The sequence below is a fragment of the Thermobia domestica genome, chromosome 1 (assembly GCF_964235325.1).
Source record: "Thermobia domestica chromosome 1, izTheDome1.hap1.1, whole genome shotgun sequence".
In the NCBI taxonomy this organism is placed as follows: domain Eukaryota; kingdom Metazoa; phylum Arthropoda; class Insecta; order Zygentoma; family Lepismatidae; genus Thermobia; species Thermobia domestica.
The window spans coordinates 188,249,117-188,270,119 of record NC_137454.1 but is presented as its reverse complement, the minus strand read 5'-3'; the positions used below and the strand labels follow the sequence as shown (position 1 = coordinate 188,270,119).

Genomic DNA, 21,003 nt, shown 5'->3' with positions numbered 1-21,003 from the left:
TTTTGCTTTTTGATGGAACGCTGTATTCTTTTTACAATAGTAACGTAGTTCAATGGTTTAACTAAACCTTGATCATCAAGAGATGTATATTGTGTGAAGATAAAAGTAATCCATCTATTTAGACATTACCAATATTTGGAATATTTAATGTGGAAGATTGTTTCTAGATTTATATAGGATCTTTTAGAGCAAATTTATTGTTAATACCGGACAGGCAACATGATAAAATGTAAAGAGGATCTTTTTATAGAAGGCTTACGTTCAACAAAAATGAGAAAGTACCATTTAATGATACATAAAATGTGAGCACAGTTGTCTTTAAGAATATATAAAATGCGATAGCATGAAATATATTGGATTTATAACTGTAGATAAATAATACGGGAATATTTCAAATTCCTCAATTAGTAGTGTTCCTCAGTCAATTTTTCTTCCAATATTCGAGTGTGACACTTATCCTCCGGGAGACACAATGACTTAGATCCTGGGTAAAGTAAATAGGTGATGCATTATCCTAAGACATACATATATTATTATATAGTAATAAGAGCAAGCTATAACTATTGAGAAAGAATATAACCGTAAATATCGAAAAAAATGTACTAATATTATTAAATTACCGCTGTTGAAACACAATAAAACGTTGTGAAGATTGTGTTGTAAAAAAGAATCTAATCCGCTGTTGTCCCTGGAGATGAGTGTCACACTCGAAATATTGGAAGAAAAATTAACGGATGAGCATTATTAGGTGAGTAATTTGAAATATTACAATACATTCCATACGTTCTATAAATAATTAGGATACGGGAACACATTGGATAACGCGGTTAAATTGTTCCAAGGAACGTCCGTGCTATGCAGAATCGTGTTGTCCGAATTCTGTTTACACTGTGTTTAAATTGAATTTGTTCATTGCAAAAATTTAGAATAATAAATAGGTTTTATAAAAGTAAATAAAAAATCTTTTTATGAACTAAATAATACAGGAAATCCTTTTAAACATATAAAAAGTGAATTAAAATGAAATAACGTTTCTATTTTTACGATTATGCCCTTCAGAGTAAAGGAGACGGACGATTTATGAAATAATGTGGGAGGAAATGGGATAACCCGTAGAAACACATGAACATGAGGTAAACATAAAATGAAAATTTTGAAAAAATCTTCAATTATTGTTAATTTATTTTTTGATAAAATAATCTGTTAGAATTGTTTGAATTGTCCATTTCTTCTTCTTCTTTCTTCTAACAGAATGGCGGAATCTTTTCAGCGATCCATTGTTGACATGAAACTTATATTCACCAAGGCGTATAGCAATTTCAAGCGCATTTTCTTTTACCAATCGATTACTAATGAGAAAATTTTTGGCTTGTGCACTTTTAAACAATTTTACCGTAGTATGAAATTCACTTTAGCAAACGTCTCAAGATGTTGTTTTCTTAAGATTTAACTTTGGTTCTCTTTTCATTGTCGTATAATGGAGTCTTGTATTGCAATTGGATCTGAGTTTTTCGTTGTTCTGTTAAATTTTCCTGTGAAACATCCTTTATATGATCTTTAATCACTCGCTCTTTGTCCCCAACACTTACCACTTTCCCTTATATCTTGCTACAAGACATTTTAAATTTTAAAACATGAACTGACAGCCATGTATATATTACCATATAAATATCACAAAATAAGAGGCAATCGTCAGTTGATAGGAAAGAAGAAAATTCCCTAAATGTTCTCTTTTCTGGAGAAGTCATTTATGTCTTCATTTTCCACTTGTTTTCTTCATTTCCACGATTAAAAATACGGTACAGTTCAGCAAATATTCGCGTACATAACAATAATTGGGTTTGTTTTTTGGCAGCGATATGTTTTCAAACAACTACCTCTTTCGTACTGGATCCTCTGTAGAGGGAGAAAGGAGCAAATGAATCCAACAAGCGGTGGAAACAACCAATAACACGAATCGGCTTAGCCCGAGAAATTATACATTCAGGTGACAAGCGGCCAGGAGAAATTCCTATAGCATGATGTGTTGATCTCTGTGGAATTATTGCCCTATATTCCAATGGTTGTTTAGAAATGAAAACAAAAAGTAGTCGCCTAAGAAAGGTTGCACATGGTTTCCTCTACTGCTGTTGTTCGGGAGGAGGGGTGTACGTTGAATAGGGACTCAAAACACATTAACCTTACGAGATTTCATAGCGGTTCCTAAAAAATTGATTAGTGAGAGAAGTTATACTGTATTCATTAACAAATAATTACACCCAAAATTATCAAAAAGTGAATCTTTCGGTAAAAAAGTCATCATCAGGATGTAGTTCCACAATCAACGCAGTTTCTGAATAGATATATGCTGAAGGAAGCAATAACTTGGTGCTGAAATGTTGACGTTTAGGTAATTGTTTTTTTGGGGGGGATAAGTATTTTTTAATGAATGCTGAATATGCATCCTATAAAATCAAGTAACTTTTTAAAGTTCTGCTGTAGTTATCTCCTAGAGTTGTGAAAATAAAATTCTAGAGACAGTTAATTAAAAAAGAGAACATTAAATTTAAAATGTCTAGTATGTATTCATATGAAGCAAGGGGTATACTTTTTTGATATGCTGACACTTCACTCAAGAACAAATTTACTTGCAATTTATTGAAATTTCTCTCTCAATATCCATGCATTTTATAATAAAACAAGACATTCTAATTTGTAACATTTGTTCCAGACCGTGGATCCATCAAGTTGCAAATGCTACAGTTCCTATCACTGCAAGCCCTTCGGTACAACTTTCAGCGTCCTCTTCCTCCTCCTCCTCCTCATCATCATCCGCATCCTCATCTTCTTCATCATCATCAGGATCTCAGAATGGTTCTTCAGGGGAGAACGTGACAATAGTTGAAGTGACAAGTGGTAGTGGTGACAGAGAGGACGAGTTGCGATCGAATATCTTTAATTTTGAGTTTATATCAGACGCTCTAAATAGCAATGAGAGTTCGGGTAATGTTCCTCCAGTGTCCAGGTCATATACTGAGAGACAGTACCAAGTTCCCACTAGTGTGACAGTTTCAAACAGTATACGTGAATCAGTTCCTTCCAGTCAACCAGTAAGTGCTAGTAGTTGTTTCGCTCAGAACGGGATCAATCCAGTAAATATTGTGGACGCTGAAGATGATAGTCCATATGAGTGTGTCTTCCTGAATCCTCCCGTTCAGCGTTCACCAGTGCCTGTTGCTAGTCCGCATGCACAAATAACTACAACCAGTGCAAGAAGTGGTTATTCTGAGCCGCGAAGAAGGCAGCGTACAACCTCAGGTTCCGAGTTATCGAGTTCTTCGAGAACGGAAAGAAGTCAAGCAGCTATGTCTCGGAATAGAACGCCCCCACGAGTCCATACAGAACAAAGGTTGTTGCCAGCGCCTCACCCATACAGACAGGTAGGGTGTTAATTACATTATTTTTAAGATGGTTTTATAACATAAATATGTTATTACTTATTTATTTATTTATTATTTAAATCTACTCCGGTGACATTTAGTGCGCCTGGTGTAGAATAATAAGTACCCACAGTGTGTGATTTGAACGCATTCGAGTTGTTCTCCAGATTGATAGATAAGTTTTTGTGCAAAAATCCACTGAAGAGCTAACGTAAATAGTAATTAGTGCGTTGTAATAGTATTTATTAGATTAAATATGGTTACATTTTAAATTGGTAATACACATGAAACTTAAATAATTAAAATATATTTCTTTGAACTTAACAGAACTATTTTCTTAATTTACGGAAATTAGTTATAATGCATTGTAAATTTCAGTGTTTCACTAGCCTACGTGACATAATAAATAACACTGTATTAGTTTGTAAGTTTATCAATAGTAACTTCTTTGCAGTTACAATTGGGTACCGTTTTAGGTTTGATTAAGTCTCTTTCCCTACTTTCTTTGTGCGTACGGCATCAGGATGAATCAAAATAAACACTCAGCAACAAAATTCTTATTCCTTGAGCTAAATTGTATCATCATTAATAATTGCTTCAACCATCTAAACTTCTCAATTTTCCGCTTGTTTTAAATATACAGAACTCTAACTCTATAAAATCGTAGAATGATTTGTAGTTCAGCCAACTGCATGTGTAATTTCAAACTGTATTTAGAAATGGGACAAAATATTTTTTCTTTTTCGATATTACGTAAGGAATTTTTCTTTAGGAAGATTACGTACTTAAGGACGTTAATTATACGCAAATTTCGTCTTAACCTACTTTTCTTTCCTGAGTCCTAACTAAACATTATAGGGAATGTCTCCTATGGCTGTGGTACTGAAATGGGGGGATATAATTCCAAATAAACAAATAAATTAAAACTCTTCAAATTTATTTTAGTCCTGTATTTAATACTTAGATTTTTTTCTAATTTCTTTGGGACCGAGTTTAAATTTAAATTATAAGACTTCCGTCATTATTTTGTATGAGTGTTTGTTACAGTACTGTAATTGAATATCTCCTTCCTTTCTGGGAACGTCATCAGCACCAGTTTTATTACTGTGTCACTGGATCCTTACTTTTACATATCCTGTTGTAAGTTTTGCTATCTTTTAAAGAACAATTAGTACAAAGTAATTCATGACTTCATTTCAGTTTTTGATTACCCTTAACAATTGTCCCTGTTTTTACAGGCAGTTCACTGCTTTTACAAACACTTTTTACATTAATAATTTATGCCGAATTTCATAATATGTTTTTAATTTATTGCTGTGTGTGTGTGTGTGTCCCTCCTGTTACAAATACTAGTTTTACTGGAAGAGTTAACACTTCGCAAACTTTGTGAATTTTAGGACTAAGGTCGTTGAATACTTATTTTGGTTTGTGTAATTTGTTAATATTTCTTCTAAAAGCGTCAGATATGAAGTTGCGAGTTAATTTTCAACTTACAATTTAGATGTTCAACTACATTAGTCCTAAAATTTATGGAGTTTGCGAGGTGTTAAATGTACCAGTGGAATTAGTGTTTACAACAACTAAAAATAACTGGAGGAACAACGACATAGAGCAGTGAATTAAAGACATTGTGGAAATCCGTATAAACTATTAATGTGTAAGGTATTTTAGTAAAAACAGAGAATTGATTGTATTTACAGGGACAACTATTAAAGGTAATCAAAAACCTAAATTAAGTCACGAAACACTCTGTACTAATTTTTCTTTAAAAGATAGTAGAACTTACAATAGGATATGTAAAAGAAGAATCCAGTGACACAGTAATAAAAATGGTGCTAATGACGTTCCCAGAGAGAAAGGAAATATTAAATTAAAGTAATAAACATGGAGGCACAAAGTAGGCCACTTTTCTTATGAATGTGCGCCCTATAGCTACTGTAGAGTATCCCAAAACAACACCAACAACGTTTGGGAGGTGATTCCGGACATCAAGATAAGGAAAAGAAAGGTCGTATGGATCTATCGGGAAAAGTGTTTAGGCTTTCACAGCTAAGGTTGCCCAAAAGCTTAGAAAAGCGACATTGCAGCATGCGTTATTTTGAACACGAGAAACCATGGATTGGCGGTCTATATTAGCATAAAGAAAATAACAACAGAAATGCATATCTCAGCAGTTTACAACGTGTGCGCAAGGAATTCCTTACAAGTGACAATTCCCAGATGTACCCAAGGGGTAAACCTTGACAGCATGGAGTCGGAAGTGTTAGGGAATGTCAGCTTCACGGTTACTGATCGGAATAATGCGTAGTATGATGTATTATGTCTTACTTATATGTGTATAAAAACGTGAGATATACCATAGAACAATATATCACAGCACGCATTATTTCGATTTCCCGCTGATGCAATCCGTATTCATTGCTATCAAGAGTTACCTTTTGCCTACCTCGGACCCACCTTTAAATCAGAGCATATGTGAGAATTCTATTGGAAGCATATCTGAGAATGATGGTCTGTAAAGAATCTCTTGCGCACACATTGCTGAAATATATATTTTTGAATGACATATGAGTCACTTCCTTTACAGTGATATGGACCGCCACTCCACGGTTTCTCGTGTTCGAAATAACACGTGTTGCCCACGCGTTTGGGCAACTCTGGCTGTGAAACTAAGCATTTTCTCCTATAGGTCACATAAACTTCTATTTTTATCTTGGTATTAGGAGTCACCTCCCAAACATTGTCGGTGATATTTTGAAACACCCTGTATAAGTAGTGTTTGTAATACTTATGTTGTGAGATGCATAATCGCTTCCTTTGAGGAGGAGAAAAGTTGTACTCGTTTCTAAGTTAAGGGCTTTCCTATCAATTTGATGTCATCTTTTAGGGTTTTTTCTTCCTAAAGAGAATGGTCAGTTTTCAGAAAATTGCTTATTGTGTAAAATAGATGTGTGTTTTCTTATTTAGAATATATTGTTTACTTACAATCTTTTGTCACCTCTTTGCTGTTTTATATCGGTGAATTGAAACAAAACAGTAGAAACGTGAGAAAACCAGTGTAAGAAAATAAACATGTTCTCAGGTAACTTTCTTGTTCAAACAGCCTATGCCTGGTTCCAGTATTAATGCTGTTGTAAGTGATGGAGGTCATCAGTTGACTCTAAGAGAGCAGCAAGTACGCCAACTTCGAAGAGAAATAATGCATCCTGGTGGAGTTCGTATGCAGCTACGCAGAAAAGACTGTGTCGGATCTATAGCTTTGGTTGATACTTTTGGTTTTGTTTGGTATGTGTTTTCGTTTCTTTCTTCTACCTTAGATATTCTTTGTATACTGAAAAATAACTTACTATGTCCGAGAAATCGTAACTTGAAATAAGATGGTAAATTAAGCTCAAGTTCAAAAATCTTTTTGCTTTATTTAGATTTCTTTATATCATATTATTAATAATTGGCTTTCTGATCTTAATTGATTATACATGATGCAAACTAATTGCATACCATATTATAGTAGCAAAATTGCTCATTACTATAATTACAGTTCACTGCACTTTTTCGACTCCTTCAAAATATTCATGGCTTTACTCTTTACAGAAAATGGAAAACAGTATATAGAATTTGAATGTAAATTAAAAACAAAGTTCCTCTCCCCACCTCCCTTGAAAAAATCGAATGACAGTGTTTATAGAGAACATGATTTTAAAAATTTGAAGGTTGTCGGACAACATGACGACGGGGTGAAAGTTGTGTACACGAATCGTTGTGCATGGATCACAATCTGCTGCAATGCCAGAGCGACGCCAGCGAATGTCTATTAGGTAATTAGATGACTTCGCGCATGGCCATATAGTTAGGCGACGAAAGGCCAGGTGATCATTACGGACAATTGTCTCCCGACTAGGATATGACGTGTCAAGTATCCATTATTGGTGTGCACAATTGGAGGCAAAAAGTTCTCACTGCACGTTCGCCCACTCCCGTTTCGCGCATCGCACCGGGAAGCACGGGAAAGAAGTATCGTTAGAGCGGCTTAAGAGACAAGACAGCGACCACCAGTGCAATCAGATTCACAGTGAGCTCCTGCTATGTGAGCGCATAATAAACAGTCAGTTATTTTTAGCAAGGCTGTGTTCCCGCGTTCTTTTCATGCGGTTACTCTTGATATTTGTTCATTGTCGAAAAGATTGCTATGGGGCAACTACACGGGGGCAATAAACTACACATTCTACTCACCTCTGATCCTCATCCAGCAAAGTATCACTAGTGCGTCGTACATTCATGACGTTATCAATCATGTGCTCTGACATAATCTAATCACTTTACATGAATCTCATTTTGCACAGAATAATGCACGTCTATATACCACCAGCGTAACTCATAGTATTCTGTGTGGTGTGTGGGTCCTACTTTGACCTGCTAGGACTCCAGATGTACTCCCTATCGAATACGGGTGGAATATGGTTGGACTGTGTATGATCCTCAGCCTGGCTTTGGCAACGGTCATCGTTCAACTATGCCAAGATCTGCATTGAACGTGAGATACCATTCCCAGACAGATATGCAGCATTTGTCAGACTGTGTACTTGCCGAACTGCTGTTCGTATTGCCACGCTTGTTGACCACATGTGCTATATAGTTGAATATTTTGTTTTGTAAATACTCTCTATAACATGTTTGGGATGTCCCAACTGCATATGTTGGGATCACTATCACGTATCTTCGGCTTCTTGTGTACCAACTTCGGGCTGGATTCGTGAATTGATTTCTGCAAACTTTTCTTAAATGTGTTTTCACCAGTGTATATAGGGAAGAAACCGGATAGCTAAGGTTTGATGACATTTGGGAGCTAAACTTGTGGTAGTAAAATTATACATAAAACTAGTATAGATTGATGTTTACTATTATGGCCTTACAAATTGTGGAGCTCTATTATTTATTTATTAATAATGTTAAATTGCCCAGTTTTACACCAGCAACCCGATAAACATGTAACTCTTGTGTAAAATTTAAAAAGAAAAAAAAATCCTTAATTAACATGCGTGCAATTGTGTCGTAGGCTACATAAACAAACGTAAATTCACAAGGAAAAATAGTTACATTGGTTTGTTTCATACTTTCTTGACTCCATGATTGTCGGTCCGACTTGCGTTTGTAATTTCCAGGCATCTTCAAATTTGAAAAGAAAGAAAACAGGCCTGAATTGTGTAAAACAACAGTACGAGAAATAACGCAGTAGGTCAAAACTTCACTTTACAGTTAAGCTAGGCTGAGCGCATCTTTCTGAGGATTTTGGGACCGCGGTGGCTCAGTGGTAGAGCGTTCACGTCTTGTGCTTGGGGTCCTTGCTTCAATCCCAGCTCGCGCTAAGTGGACTTTCTGATGGACAAACAGTGTGTGCGTGGGTTTTTCGGGTTTCTCCCGTTTCCTTCCACTTTCTTCATTCCATAATTTCGTTCATTTCTCATTGTAATGCTCCGCTATTTTATAGCTGAACAGTCGCATTACACGATTCTTGGAAGATGGTGAGAGGCATACCGGTCTGCATCAGATGATATTTAAATTAAAATCTAAAAGAATATTAAAACATTTTTCGAATCGAAATTAAGAGATTGATATTATCAAATATGGTGAAGAAGACATTTGTGATTTTGATTGACAATAGATATACTAGAAATATGTATCTGTAAACGAGTAAAGCCTCGGATCCAACGTCGAAAGCTAAAACCAACTATGATTGTATTCATGTTTAGGCCTCTATTTAAAATTTAATAATCAGCTGAAAACTAAATTAGTAAAATCAGTTCGAGCTGGAGCAACTAGGTTAGTATTTTGTTATCTATTAGTATTGATTGTCTATATACATATATTATTGAGAATTTAATTCTAGTTTCATGAAACAGCCCTCAAACAAATACGGTGATATGTGAAATACATGATGAAGTATGATTTAAATAATATGATGAAGTATGAGAATTGTATACAAATATAAAGAAGAAGATAATACGTAATGAATACGTTCCAATTGTAAGATGTAATTTGAAAAAAGGCTGTTAACAGTTTCAGAGTTGATCTCAATTAAAACATTATATAGATATGCATAACTTGTTCTTAAATACTGCTTAACCTAGTTGGCGTCTCATAGACTTTAATGCACAGCTTGATTATTAATGGTCAGTTTTATGCATGACAGATGGGAGAGAGATTCTACGTTCTTCATTGTGGGAGTTCCTTTATTTGCGCACCGAACCTCCAAATTTTATATAATGGAACATGTACCTGTATTTGTGACAAGGTGCATTTCATAATCATCACCGTCTCCTTTAGCCTAGCCGGCATAATTGTGGAACGTAAAACTTAAAGATTTCATTTCATTTTTTCTTTCTGAGAATTTATTTTAGTTAACAATTTTCATTTTGTTCAGCGACATTTTCAGACATTTATATCAATCATACTTTGCTGTTGGTATTATATTAACTATGAAAAAATAATTTGTACAAGTAATTAATACAATTGTTAAAACATGATTAGTGTTTTAGAGATTTTGCTGTTACAAATCGTTTAGTCTCCAATATCTGCAGAATCTATAAGTCCAATACAAATAATAATTTGTAGTGTTATGTTAATTATTAAAGTACTCTAACTGTTACTTTTAGATTTGAGCAGTTAATCGTACTTAAACAGTAAAACAATTCAGCTATTTTCACTTTCAGAAACTAGTGAGGTACAACCGGATACTGCCTGGTTATGTCCCACCATAAACACCCGATTTCACCCTACTTGTACTTATTACCCTGCTTGTAAACCTAGCAAAGAACTACATACGATTATTTAGTGTCAAAGCAATTCTTATTAAATGCTGTTTGAATAATGCTATTTACCTGTTTATTCTCTGCAACAGAAAACTTGAAGATCTAACGTGCAAAACTCAAAATGCAAATGCATGAAAACATAGAGAGCATCACTGACAGGGTTGGTAAAAACAGTTTTATATATATATATATATATATATATATATATATATATATACACACAGTATAACCTCGTTAACACGAACTCGCTTAAGCCGAACATTCGGTTAGGACGAACAAAATTTCGGTCCCAGCATCGCTGTACGTTATCTTAAAGGAAGTTTTATCGGTTAACACGAATTACGAACTAATTTTTAGTCCCTTGAGTCAGTAAAGGTTTTGATTTAACACGAACTTTCAATCCTTTGTTTTTTTTTTTTTTTTTTTTTTTCCTGATCATTTTTCTTATTTCAGATTTCACTGCAGATCAGTTTTTGACATGCACTATTTATACAGACGAAAATTGCCTTGTAAATAAGAGAAAAACCAGAAACAGGCATCTTTCCTCTCTTATGAGGTGTTGATTCTGTCCTCCGTCAAGCGCTGAACATGCAGGTGCTTGGCAGACGAGCTGGCGACAGCTCGAGACAAAACATCTTCTCTCCTCTGTAACTCCAAACTGGTGACAGCAATCATAAATACTTTTCCGTTACTAGCGGTACTCACCCTGCTAGCGGAGTTATTAATTTTATAACTTGACCTGGATTTTCTGCGTGGAAACTTTTTTTTTTTTCAATCTTCGAAGATAGGATAATAAACTTACTGTAGTGTTTTCACTTTTCAGAGGACGGTACCGAGACCGAAACTAGTCTCGATCTCGATCTTAACTCGAATTTGAGACCGAGGAGTGCTTTTCGAAATCGAGACGAGACCGAAACTCTCAGTCTCGTCTCGATACAATTCTGTGGATGGTATCAAGACCAGTGTTGGGAAGTAACGTAACGCAAATAACGCGTTACTTGTAACGCGTTACCTTTTAAGTAACGTTTCCTAGTAACGCGTTACATTTTTTTCCAAAGTAACTGTAACGGTAACGGGTTACAAATTTTTAAGTAACGTACCTGGTTTGCGTTACTTTTTTCGCGTTACATTTCGGATGAGTAACTACAATATATGTATATTTTTTTCGGAAACAAATGTTTCTTTCCTGTAAGTGAATTTCTCAGAATGAAACAATCGAGCATGAACTACGTATGTCAGTGACCGACAGTCCCAGACACACAGAGAAACAGATAAATTTGTAGTGCCACTTGCTGTTTTTTGAAGATGAGGACAGCCTTTGGGAAATCACGTATACTGATTGCAAGCACCTGGAAGATTTTGTCGTAGATTTTGACAGCTCCAAATCAATGCATGCAGTGAGTGAACTAGGAGTGCAATGATACCTGTAGTCTATTTTACTTTAATTGGTGTTGTTTTTATAAAGATGGAGAACAAAAATATTTTATTGTTCGAACATTTGAAAGAATACATTTTTCTTAAGAGCTGAGAATGATGGACAGAATTTAAAGGTAAACAGTGAACTGCCCCTGCGGAAAATATTTATCAACAACTAGGGTGCCATAATTAACGATTTATAGTAAGGGGTTAATATGAATAAACTGTGTTCTGATGAGCAGGTCTACTTTATTACTAGAAAATAGTTTGCTGATATTATGTAATATTGGAGTTCTTTCAGATCAGTTTGCTTATCCTAGAGGCCCGTTGATTATAGAGTTAGAAAATAGCTTTAAAAAGCATGTATCGATTTTAGGGTTACTGGCAAGTTTTCATTCACTCCCAGTTCATGTGTTCTCATCTTATTAGTTGTAGTGTAATGTTTCTCTATATTCTGTATTTTTAATTTTACATAACAACATTGTTATTATTATATAATTAGTTTAGCAGGATAATTATAAGCAACCATTTTTTCTAACACATAGGGATGAGCACGAGTCAAGCTAAAATTCGACTCGACTCGAATTCAAGTCGAGTTTCGAGTCAAGTCAAGGGTAATATCCTCGAGTCGAATTCCGAGCCGATTCAGTTTTTTTTTGCGTCGAGTTTCGAGTCCAGTCGAGTTTGATAAATGGCTCGTTCGTTTTAAGTCGTCTTGAAATCATGGCCTGATTACATTGGAAAACGAAAGCCATGAGAAATGTAAGCTAAACAGTAATATGGAATACTTTTAGTGTTGCTCACGAGATGGGACACTACTTGCATCTCGTCTCGTCTCGATAACGAGACCACAAGATATTTTTTATAACAAGCTCAGCTCGGCTCGGCTCAACTGAGAAGATGGCTCGAGCTGGCTTGGCTTGGTAGGGATGAGCCATTTGCTCGGTTCGGCTCAATGAGCCGAGGGCTCTAGCTGAGTCGGGTGAGCTGTTGGCTCGGCTTACTTCTCGGTTCTGGTCGATAGTGAATGAGCTGTGAGCCGAGCTGCTCGTGTCGTTGACAATTCTAAACCCGGGCCGAGCAGTTTTGAAGATATTTGGCCAGTGCCCCATAACTTTTAACAGTGTTCGGCTCGAGCCCGAATACTCAACCTAGACCCTCAACCGAAATTCAGAAGCTCGTGAACAATGTCTTTGACTCCTAGACTTCACGACTACCGAAGTTGGCAATCAACTACCTTTTTAGTATTCAAATACAAACCGCCTACCTTGCTTTTTATATACAGTGTTATTATAATTAATAATAATAATAATAATAATAATAATAATAATAATAATAATAATAATAATAATAATAATATAATAGCGGTACCAGGTAGTAATAGTAATACGGAAAATTGAAGTCATAATTTTTTTCACATTTTTAAAGTTTCGGACCTAAAAGTAACGCGTTAGTAACGCGTTACTTTCGAAGTAAAGTAACAGTTACTTTTTGGGGGCAAGTAACGCGTTACAAACGCGTTACATTTTAGGAGAAAGTAAAGTAACTTGTAACGCGTTACATTTTTACAAGTAACTTACCCAACACTGATCAAGACCGAGACTACTCAGTCTCGTCTCGATACCAGCTCTAGTGTTTTCTATCACATACATAATAAACTGTAGTGGTATGTATAGTCTGTATACTGTAGTGCGTATGTATGGAGAAAATGTATTCGAATAATAAAATTTGAGTCCCCGGTTAACTCGAATTCTTTTAACATGAACTCCTGATTTTTCAGTCCCTTGGAATTCGTGTTAACGAGGGTTTACTGTATATATATATATATATATATATATATATATATATATATATATATATATATATATATATATATATATATTGTATAAACCGGGTTCTTTTGGTTTAAATAATTTGCTCTACGTATTTATATTATACCTGGACAGAAATAAGTTTGTTTCGCCTTGGTGTTACTATGCAACAACGGGGTTATGCTGGAAGGAGTCACATAAGCTTAAAGCGGAATCCAAACTGCTTCTCAGTTTACATCCGAAAGAAATTGTTCTCCATTTGGACTCGAAACGGGGACTAATTGGTCACAAATGCGATGAGCCTGCCGACTCACTCACGAACCACTCCCAATAAAATACGTTGTACTGATTTTTACATATTTGTAATATAATTGTCAAGAGTCATTTCAGAACACCAAAAGATAAATAGTTGCACAAGTGAAACCATTATACATAATTTTATATAAATCGGGAAACTCCCGCCTTAGACATTGGGAAAATCCTGTTATTACTTTAAATGCAAAGCAATAACGGGAAAATCCCGTTATTGCTTGGCATGTAAAATTTTAAAGTCAAAGTATTATAATCAGTACGCTAAAACTGAGGTATTAAATTACAAATTTTGAATGTAGATATCATTCGATAAAATTAAAACAAAGTCCAATCCAAGCTAATGTTGGAAGCTACGTAGGCAGTCGATAAATTCTGTCAATTTCTATCAATATATTTAAGCAACCTTGGCTTCTTTATAAAACAACAGGCATTCAGGCAAGCAGAAATATACAATTTGGTCTCGTTTCGTATGTTTAGGATTAACTTCCTTATGTAATACCGAGATTATCAAGAAGACTTTTGCTTAAGTGACATCCGAACCGCTACTTGGTTTACACTTGAAAGAAAGATTGTGGTTCGACCGAGAATTGAACATAGGACGCCATTATTAAAAGATGAAAAGGAAATAAAACTAACACAAATGGTTTGATATGTGGAAACGTCACCATGAAGTTCACACAATTTAAAGCATTTTTTTTTGGGGGGGGGGGGTTAAACCAGTTGGGTTTTTTGAATGTCTAATTGTCTAATAATGTATTTCTGGTAATTAGTATTAACATTACAAAATGTTAAAAATCTCGAAAAGTAACTCAGCAACTTTTTGTTTCAGGATTGCTGGTTGGAAACAGCGAGAACATCCTCTTCTCTACAATGCGTTTCACATTGGGGATCAGCTGTTGAGCATTGGAAATATTGTGGTGCAAAGCGCTGGAGATGCTCAAAAATTAATTCGAGGATCAACTAGTCTTTATGTGAGTATAGGTGGTTTGTTTGTTTGTTTTGCATTTTAAATCTCACTGCGAACTTACATGTAAGCAACCAGAAACTCAGAACATGATTATTAAAACAGCTTTAGATAGTCAGATAGTTATAAAAATCACTTCGAATGATCAGAGAGACTTAGTTATGTGTTTGAAGTTTGATGCAAATAGTATTAATTTTGTAGATGAGAGATTAGCTATAGGAAGATTTTTATAGGTATAATAGTACAAAAGAAACCTGTTTTTACTTACCTAAACTTAATTCAGATCTGTTTTTTAAGGATGGAGTTTAGCCTCATTTATCGTTTAAAATTTGCCTAGGTTTTTTTTTTTTTTTTTTTTTTTTTTTTTTTACCTAGGCAAACTCCAAACTTCTTTGTCTGTATGCGATAAGAAGTCAACGCTGCTTCTCTAATGCTGAGATTTCCCATCTGCCCGTTAAAAAGGAAAATAAAATTTAAAAAATTGAAAATTAAAAATAACATAAAAAATTAACCAAAATTTTCGAGTCAGCATCTGTAAAATTCTTTATCGAAAAGCTGAATTATGTACGCAAAAGATCAAAGCAATATAAGGAGACAGCCTAATCTTATGATCTTCAGTCTATAATCATATAATAAAAAGCTTGAGAATCATTATGTGATTTCCTTATATTTATTTATATGTTATTTTTATATTTCTATCAGTTCTGTTTGGTTTAAATCAAAGTGATTAAAATCACAATTTAGATCGATTTTTTTTTTTAAAGTCTGTGATTTAAATCAAGTTTACTTTGCTTGAAACAGAAATAAAATGCGACATTTCTGACCATTCTGGGATACTAATCGAATGTAAGTCTGAAACTAACATCTTAATTCTTGTGATGGTAAGATCTAAATAATACAAGTTGAAACAAAGTGTATCGTTTTTTTTACGTAGATCACAATTAATGGGCCAACAATTGTGACAATGTAACGATTTAATCGTTTCTAGTTGTACAGAAGGCTTGAGGAGAAACCTTGAATCCATTCAACATTTCAATACTCAATTTTTAGTTCAGAATTTTACGTATTTTGATAGTACCAGTTGGAACTTTTACATACATACATACATATATATACATACCAGTTCATATAAGTGGAGAAGAATGGAGCTAGCTCACTATCATTCACTTTTTTCCAGGAGCGTCATTTGGGGAGGGAATATATATATTTCAAACTCAGAAGGAATATGCCTCCTTTCCTCCCCAAATGACGCTCCTGGAGCAAAGTGAATGATAGTGAGCTAGCTCCATTCTATCTCCATATATATGTGTGTTTCGAACATAATTAGTACCTACCTCAAACTGGGATTTTATTGTGTCTCTGAGATTAAAATGCTAAGGAGAAGAGGAGGATGAACATTAATGCCAAAAACAGTGTCTTGGGGACTTTTCAAGATAGGAAATTGAAACTTTGGCATATGTAGTCCTTATTAAAAATAAATGGATACGTGTTCCAACGTTTCCAAAACTTTCGCTTCTAAGGGGGGAATGGGGAAAATTTCTGTAATTTTTCCTCCATATTGAAATCTACATTCTTCGTATCATCATAACTTAAAAACGGCTCAACTATTTAAGATGGAGTTTTGAACATAGTTAACACTCGGATTTATGCAAGGAATGATGAAAAATGGAAGAGGGCACTCTGGACCGACAAATCTAAATTTCAACTTTCCACCTTCCAATGCTAGAAGTTTATGCGTCGTCATCCCGAAGAACAGTTTCACCTTGACCATTTTGTAGTTACAGTAAGGCACGGATTAGTTAGCGTCACTGTTTGGGGATGCTTTATAGACTACCAAGCAGGGGTTGTTTTGTTTAAAACAAATGATTAAAACTTGTTTTAAACAATTGATTTTGTTTAAAACAAATTTTATATACGTTTTAAACATTTTGTTTTAAACACGTGTATTTCTTGTCTTGTTTTAAACATATGTTTAGTTTTATTTTATTTTATTTTTGTAAAAAAAAATCTGCCAGAGAAAGAAAATTACAAAAAAGTGATCCCGTTTAGAAGGCTATTTTCTTTCCGTACAGTGTTGCCACACTTGGTACACTTACCAAATTCAACCCTTTTTGTCATTCATCGGCCCGTTGGTACTGCCCACAGCAAAAAACCTGAACATGGGCATGTAAGTTTATTGTGAAACTACGCCTAACAACGCAGGGAATCAACATAACGTCTAAGTGGCACGATTCACGCAAGGAGAAACCTCGGCGTCTCCCGTGCACACTTATGTTGGAGCAAAAGACTTTGTCGTTTCACAATAAACCTAAATGCTCATGTTGCAGGTTTTTTGCTGCGGACTGTACCACGGTGGCATTTTCAGCCCCTTTTGTGAAAAAAGTTGATACATTTCCACCCAGTTCAGCACCATTTAACAAATACTTGTCACATTTTCAAAAGTGTCAGTAAGACTTTTTCTACATCTCATGATTGATTGATTTGTTCCTCGTTTTATATATTTTTTCATATATGACCATAATACCGTTTTGGTCTATTGGTCACTTTGAAATAGAGGCGTGTTTGATTTCCTTACAATACATACCGAAGATGATAACTGTTTTCCCTTTTAATTTGCTGGCCTCTGTTATACTTCCTACGTGCGAGAAAAGTTTCATATACTTCCACAATTGTTCGGAGTCTTCCTATTTGGATGTTTTTAAAAAGTAATTTTTAAAAAGAGCAATTTCTTGATTTGGACCCGTGGAGAAAGGGGGCGGAGTGTTCTAGAACTTTACTTCTTTTAGTTTCGTGTTATAGAGCCGTGTAATTATTACACTGTGATAAAATAGTGAATTCAGCCCGTTTTAATTTGGTAGTTTTTCAGCCCATTCCAGAGCTAGGACTGTTTCAACACTGATCCTGTGTGAATGTTTTGATTTCTCGTGGCTACAGCAAGTCGATGTGGTGATCAACAATTCGTCTCTTTTTCCTTTTTTTTTTTTTTTTTTTTAATCGTCTATTGTATTGTTTAAATGCGTATCAGTTAACTTTGCGAGAAGGTGTTGTAGTCGAAGGTTGGACTACTTGTAGAAATGATATTAAACAATAAATAAAAGAATTATCATTAAAACAAGTTTGTTTGTTGTATTCAGAAAACAAAGGGCTCTTTACTAAATTGCGGTTCTGAAATTAAAATATCGCAAGCATTCGTTAATACATACAGTACATGTTAGTTCTCAGTCTTCGTACAACTTGCAATCGTTTAACATGAGTTTTACGAGAAGAAAAAAGGACATCATTTCGAGTAAACCGAAGAAACTAGTTTTATATGTTTCGAACAAATTTGGGTTGCAGGATAAATTTGGCTCCAGCTTAGGGTCTTTTAAAAATATTTTTAGATATGGGTCGTTCAGAGCACAAGGATCCATGTCCATTTTCAAAAGGTTCATTTTTGCTCAGCAAACATAGTATCTTCGTAGCGAAGAGTCCGAAATAAATGAACCAAAAAGCACGTGAAAAGGTGTAGTGTGGGCTAGTTTCATAGGACAACCGCTAGACAAGGGCGTTTCTAGAACGGGGGAACAGGAGGGCTAATTTTCCCCTCCCTGCTCATAAATTTAAGATATTGTGTACGCTGCAGCGTGAGAAAGATTAATAATTCAAGCTCCAAATGTCATAGTCAGTGATGCATAATTACATTAAATAACTGCAGGGTGTGTCAAAAAGAATACACCAATGGAAAACGTCATATATTCGCAACTACGAATTCGAAAAGAAAGAAAGAAAACTACGTGACAAGGTGCAGTCTAGATCTTTTATATGATTACCGCTAGAGAGGGGCATCCTTTTAGAGGTCATCTGCCCTCCTACCACCTACCCTGAATTTCAAATTTTGGTAGAGTGTTCACCTCTGGTGCATGGGGTCCCGGATTCAAATCCTGCTCCTGCCAAGTGAACTTTGTGGTGGACAAACACCGTGTGCGTGGGTTTCTTCGGGGTTCTCCCGTTTCCGCCCACTTTCTTCATTTCATTCATTTCTCATAATCACCATCTCCTTTAGCCTAACCGGCATAAGCGTGGGACGTAACTCAAAAATTTCATTTCATTTCAAATTTTGGGACAGTAATGCAGATTTAGAAACCTTTTGCTGAGCAAAGTCCAACAGAACAAAATTGAAGTCCTTACACCGAATAAGTACGGAGTTTGATCAGTTAAAATCCATTGCCATTGGCCGCAAGGAGCTATAGGCTTATACTTCTCTTTTGTATTTTTTTTTTCTTTCTTTTTGACCCAAGGATTCCAAAGGTCACTCTACTTTCGAGTTTCGGGCCTGCTTAAAATTCTGGAAATTGTGCCTAAGCAACTCTCCAGTTTTGATCATCTTCACTGAGAAAAACCCGTTCTCCGGACAGCGGTATAGTGTACAAATATACGGAATCCTTTTGCGTACTACAGAAATCAGTACGGAGCATACGTTATTCATATGCTACATACGCACTGCCCTTAGGTGTTACAGCATGTTGTTGCAGGATGTCTGACATCTAACAATTTTCCGTGTATCACATGCATATACTTATGTTACATTCCTCAGCTATATGTTATATACGTCCATTTGTATGTGAGATTCTGACCGCCTATATTGTTTCATACGGAAAGTACGTACAGATCGAACACTTATACAGAAAGTATTATAAAACATGCGTCGTCAGTTATACGTCTGCTGTATGTTAAGTCCAAAAACTACAGGAATTACACATTTAACCTACCTTTTTAAGTATGCCACCTACAGTATTTTTCTGTGTATATTTTCTTCGTATTTATTCGGTGTAAGGATTTCAAACTTGTTCTGTTGGACTTTGCTTATCAAAAAGTTTCTAAATTTGCCTTACTCCCCCCAAAATCTGAAATTCAGAGTAGGGGTGGGCGCGGCTGCCCCTCCTGCATCCACTGACGCCCCTGTCTAGCGGCCGTCATATAAAACTAGCCCACGCCCTTTCACGTGGTTTTAGTTTAATTTATTTCGTACTTTTGACTGATAAGATATTGCGTTTTGAAATATAGTTCATTTGCTGAGCAAAACTGAACATAATTGAAAATAGACTTGGATGCATTATGCTCTGAATGTTCCAAATATTGTTTTCCTTCAATACAATTATTGATTTAAACAATAACCAATACACAGGCTTGCAGAAAATATTCTAAAGTTAGCACAACATGAAGTGTGCTTGGAACATCACTTTTCGAAAATTTATTATGTTAAAATAATTTTATTAGCATCAGTATTCCGAAATAGCAATCAAATTTTTGCAACTAAAATTTCACCCAGCTCCAGGTGATCAATTGAGTAAAAATTATGTACGTGTGTGCAAAATTCCAATAACAATATAATTATTTGAGACAAATACCGTAAAAAAATGTCATTAAATCCAATGGTCATTCGAAAGTCACTTTGCAAACCAGTGGTGTTACACAAATTAAATTAATTGGTGTTACTACAAAAAAAAAAAAAAAAAAAAAAAAAAAAAAAAAAAAAAAAAAAAAAAATACAAAGTCATTATTTTGAATCCGATACGGACACTCAGAAGTCATTTCCAAAACCGCTGGTGCTACAAAAACGAAATTTCATATATTAAGGTGCATTATCACCAGTGTACTACGAAAACATTTAATCTTTTTTCGAAAATCATCTTGAACAACAAGTGTCCAATAAAAAAATCATTAAAAGAACCATATAAAAGCACAATAAAAAATTCATTAAAAGAACCATATAAAAGCAATTTTTAGTCAAACGATTTTATTTCTGTTATCAATGTTGCACTAATCAGTATATACAGGATGAATATGTGATACTGGTTGCAAGTAAAGAGTAAAAAGTCTTAACAAATGAGTTATTACACGATTTTGAAATATGTTTTAAACTGTTCAAAATGTTTAAAACATGTTTTTTTTTCGTCCGTGTTTTAAAAAATGTTTAAAACATTTTGGACATCTTTTTCATGTTTTAAACACGTGTTTTGTTCCTTTTTTTAAAACTTTTTTCCAACCCTGCTACCAAGTTTTTAATATAGTTTGAATAAATGGAATAGTGGACAAAAAAGTGTTTAACAACGTTTAAGTGAGGCATGGAATTCCATCAGGAACGCAGCTTTGGGGCAATAACTTTACACCGCAACAGGATTACCATCCCAAACATTCTTCCAAGCTATGCAGTAATTATTAAATGCAAAGTAAGACACTTACGTCACCAACAAACGGAATAGTCATCACAGTCACCGGATTTATTACCCATCGAG

General features: G+C 35.0%; 1 protein-coding gene across 2 annotated transcripts in view; it reads left to right on the top strand.

Moving 5' to 3' along the window:
* Nucleotides 1-21,003, top strand: part of LOC145692076 (uncharacterized) — a 49,088-nt gene that overhangs the window by 22,289 nt on the left and 5,796 nt on the right. For both annotated transcript variants that reach the window (XM_081767369.1, XM_081767375.1), the window contains exons 7-9: nt 2,711-3,419; nt 6,523-6,704; nt 14,594-14,735. In XM_081767369.1, coding sequence (XP_081623495.1) covers nt 2,711-3,419; nt 6,523-6,704; nt 14,594-14,735 — 1,033 coding nt within the window. The remainder of the gene's footprint in view (nt 1-2,710; nt 3,420-6,522; nt 6,705-14,593; nt 14,736-21,003) is intronic.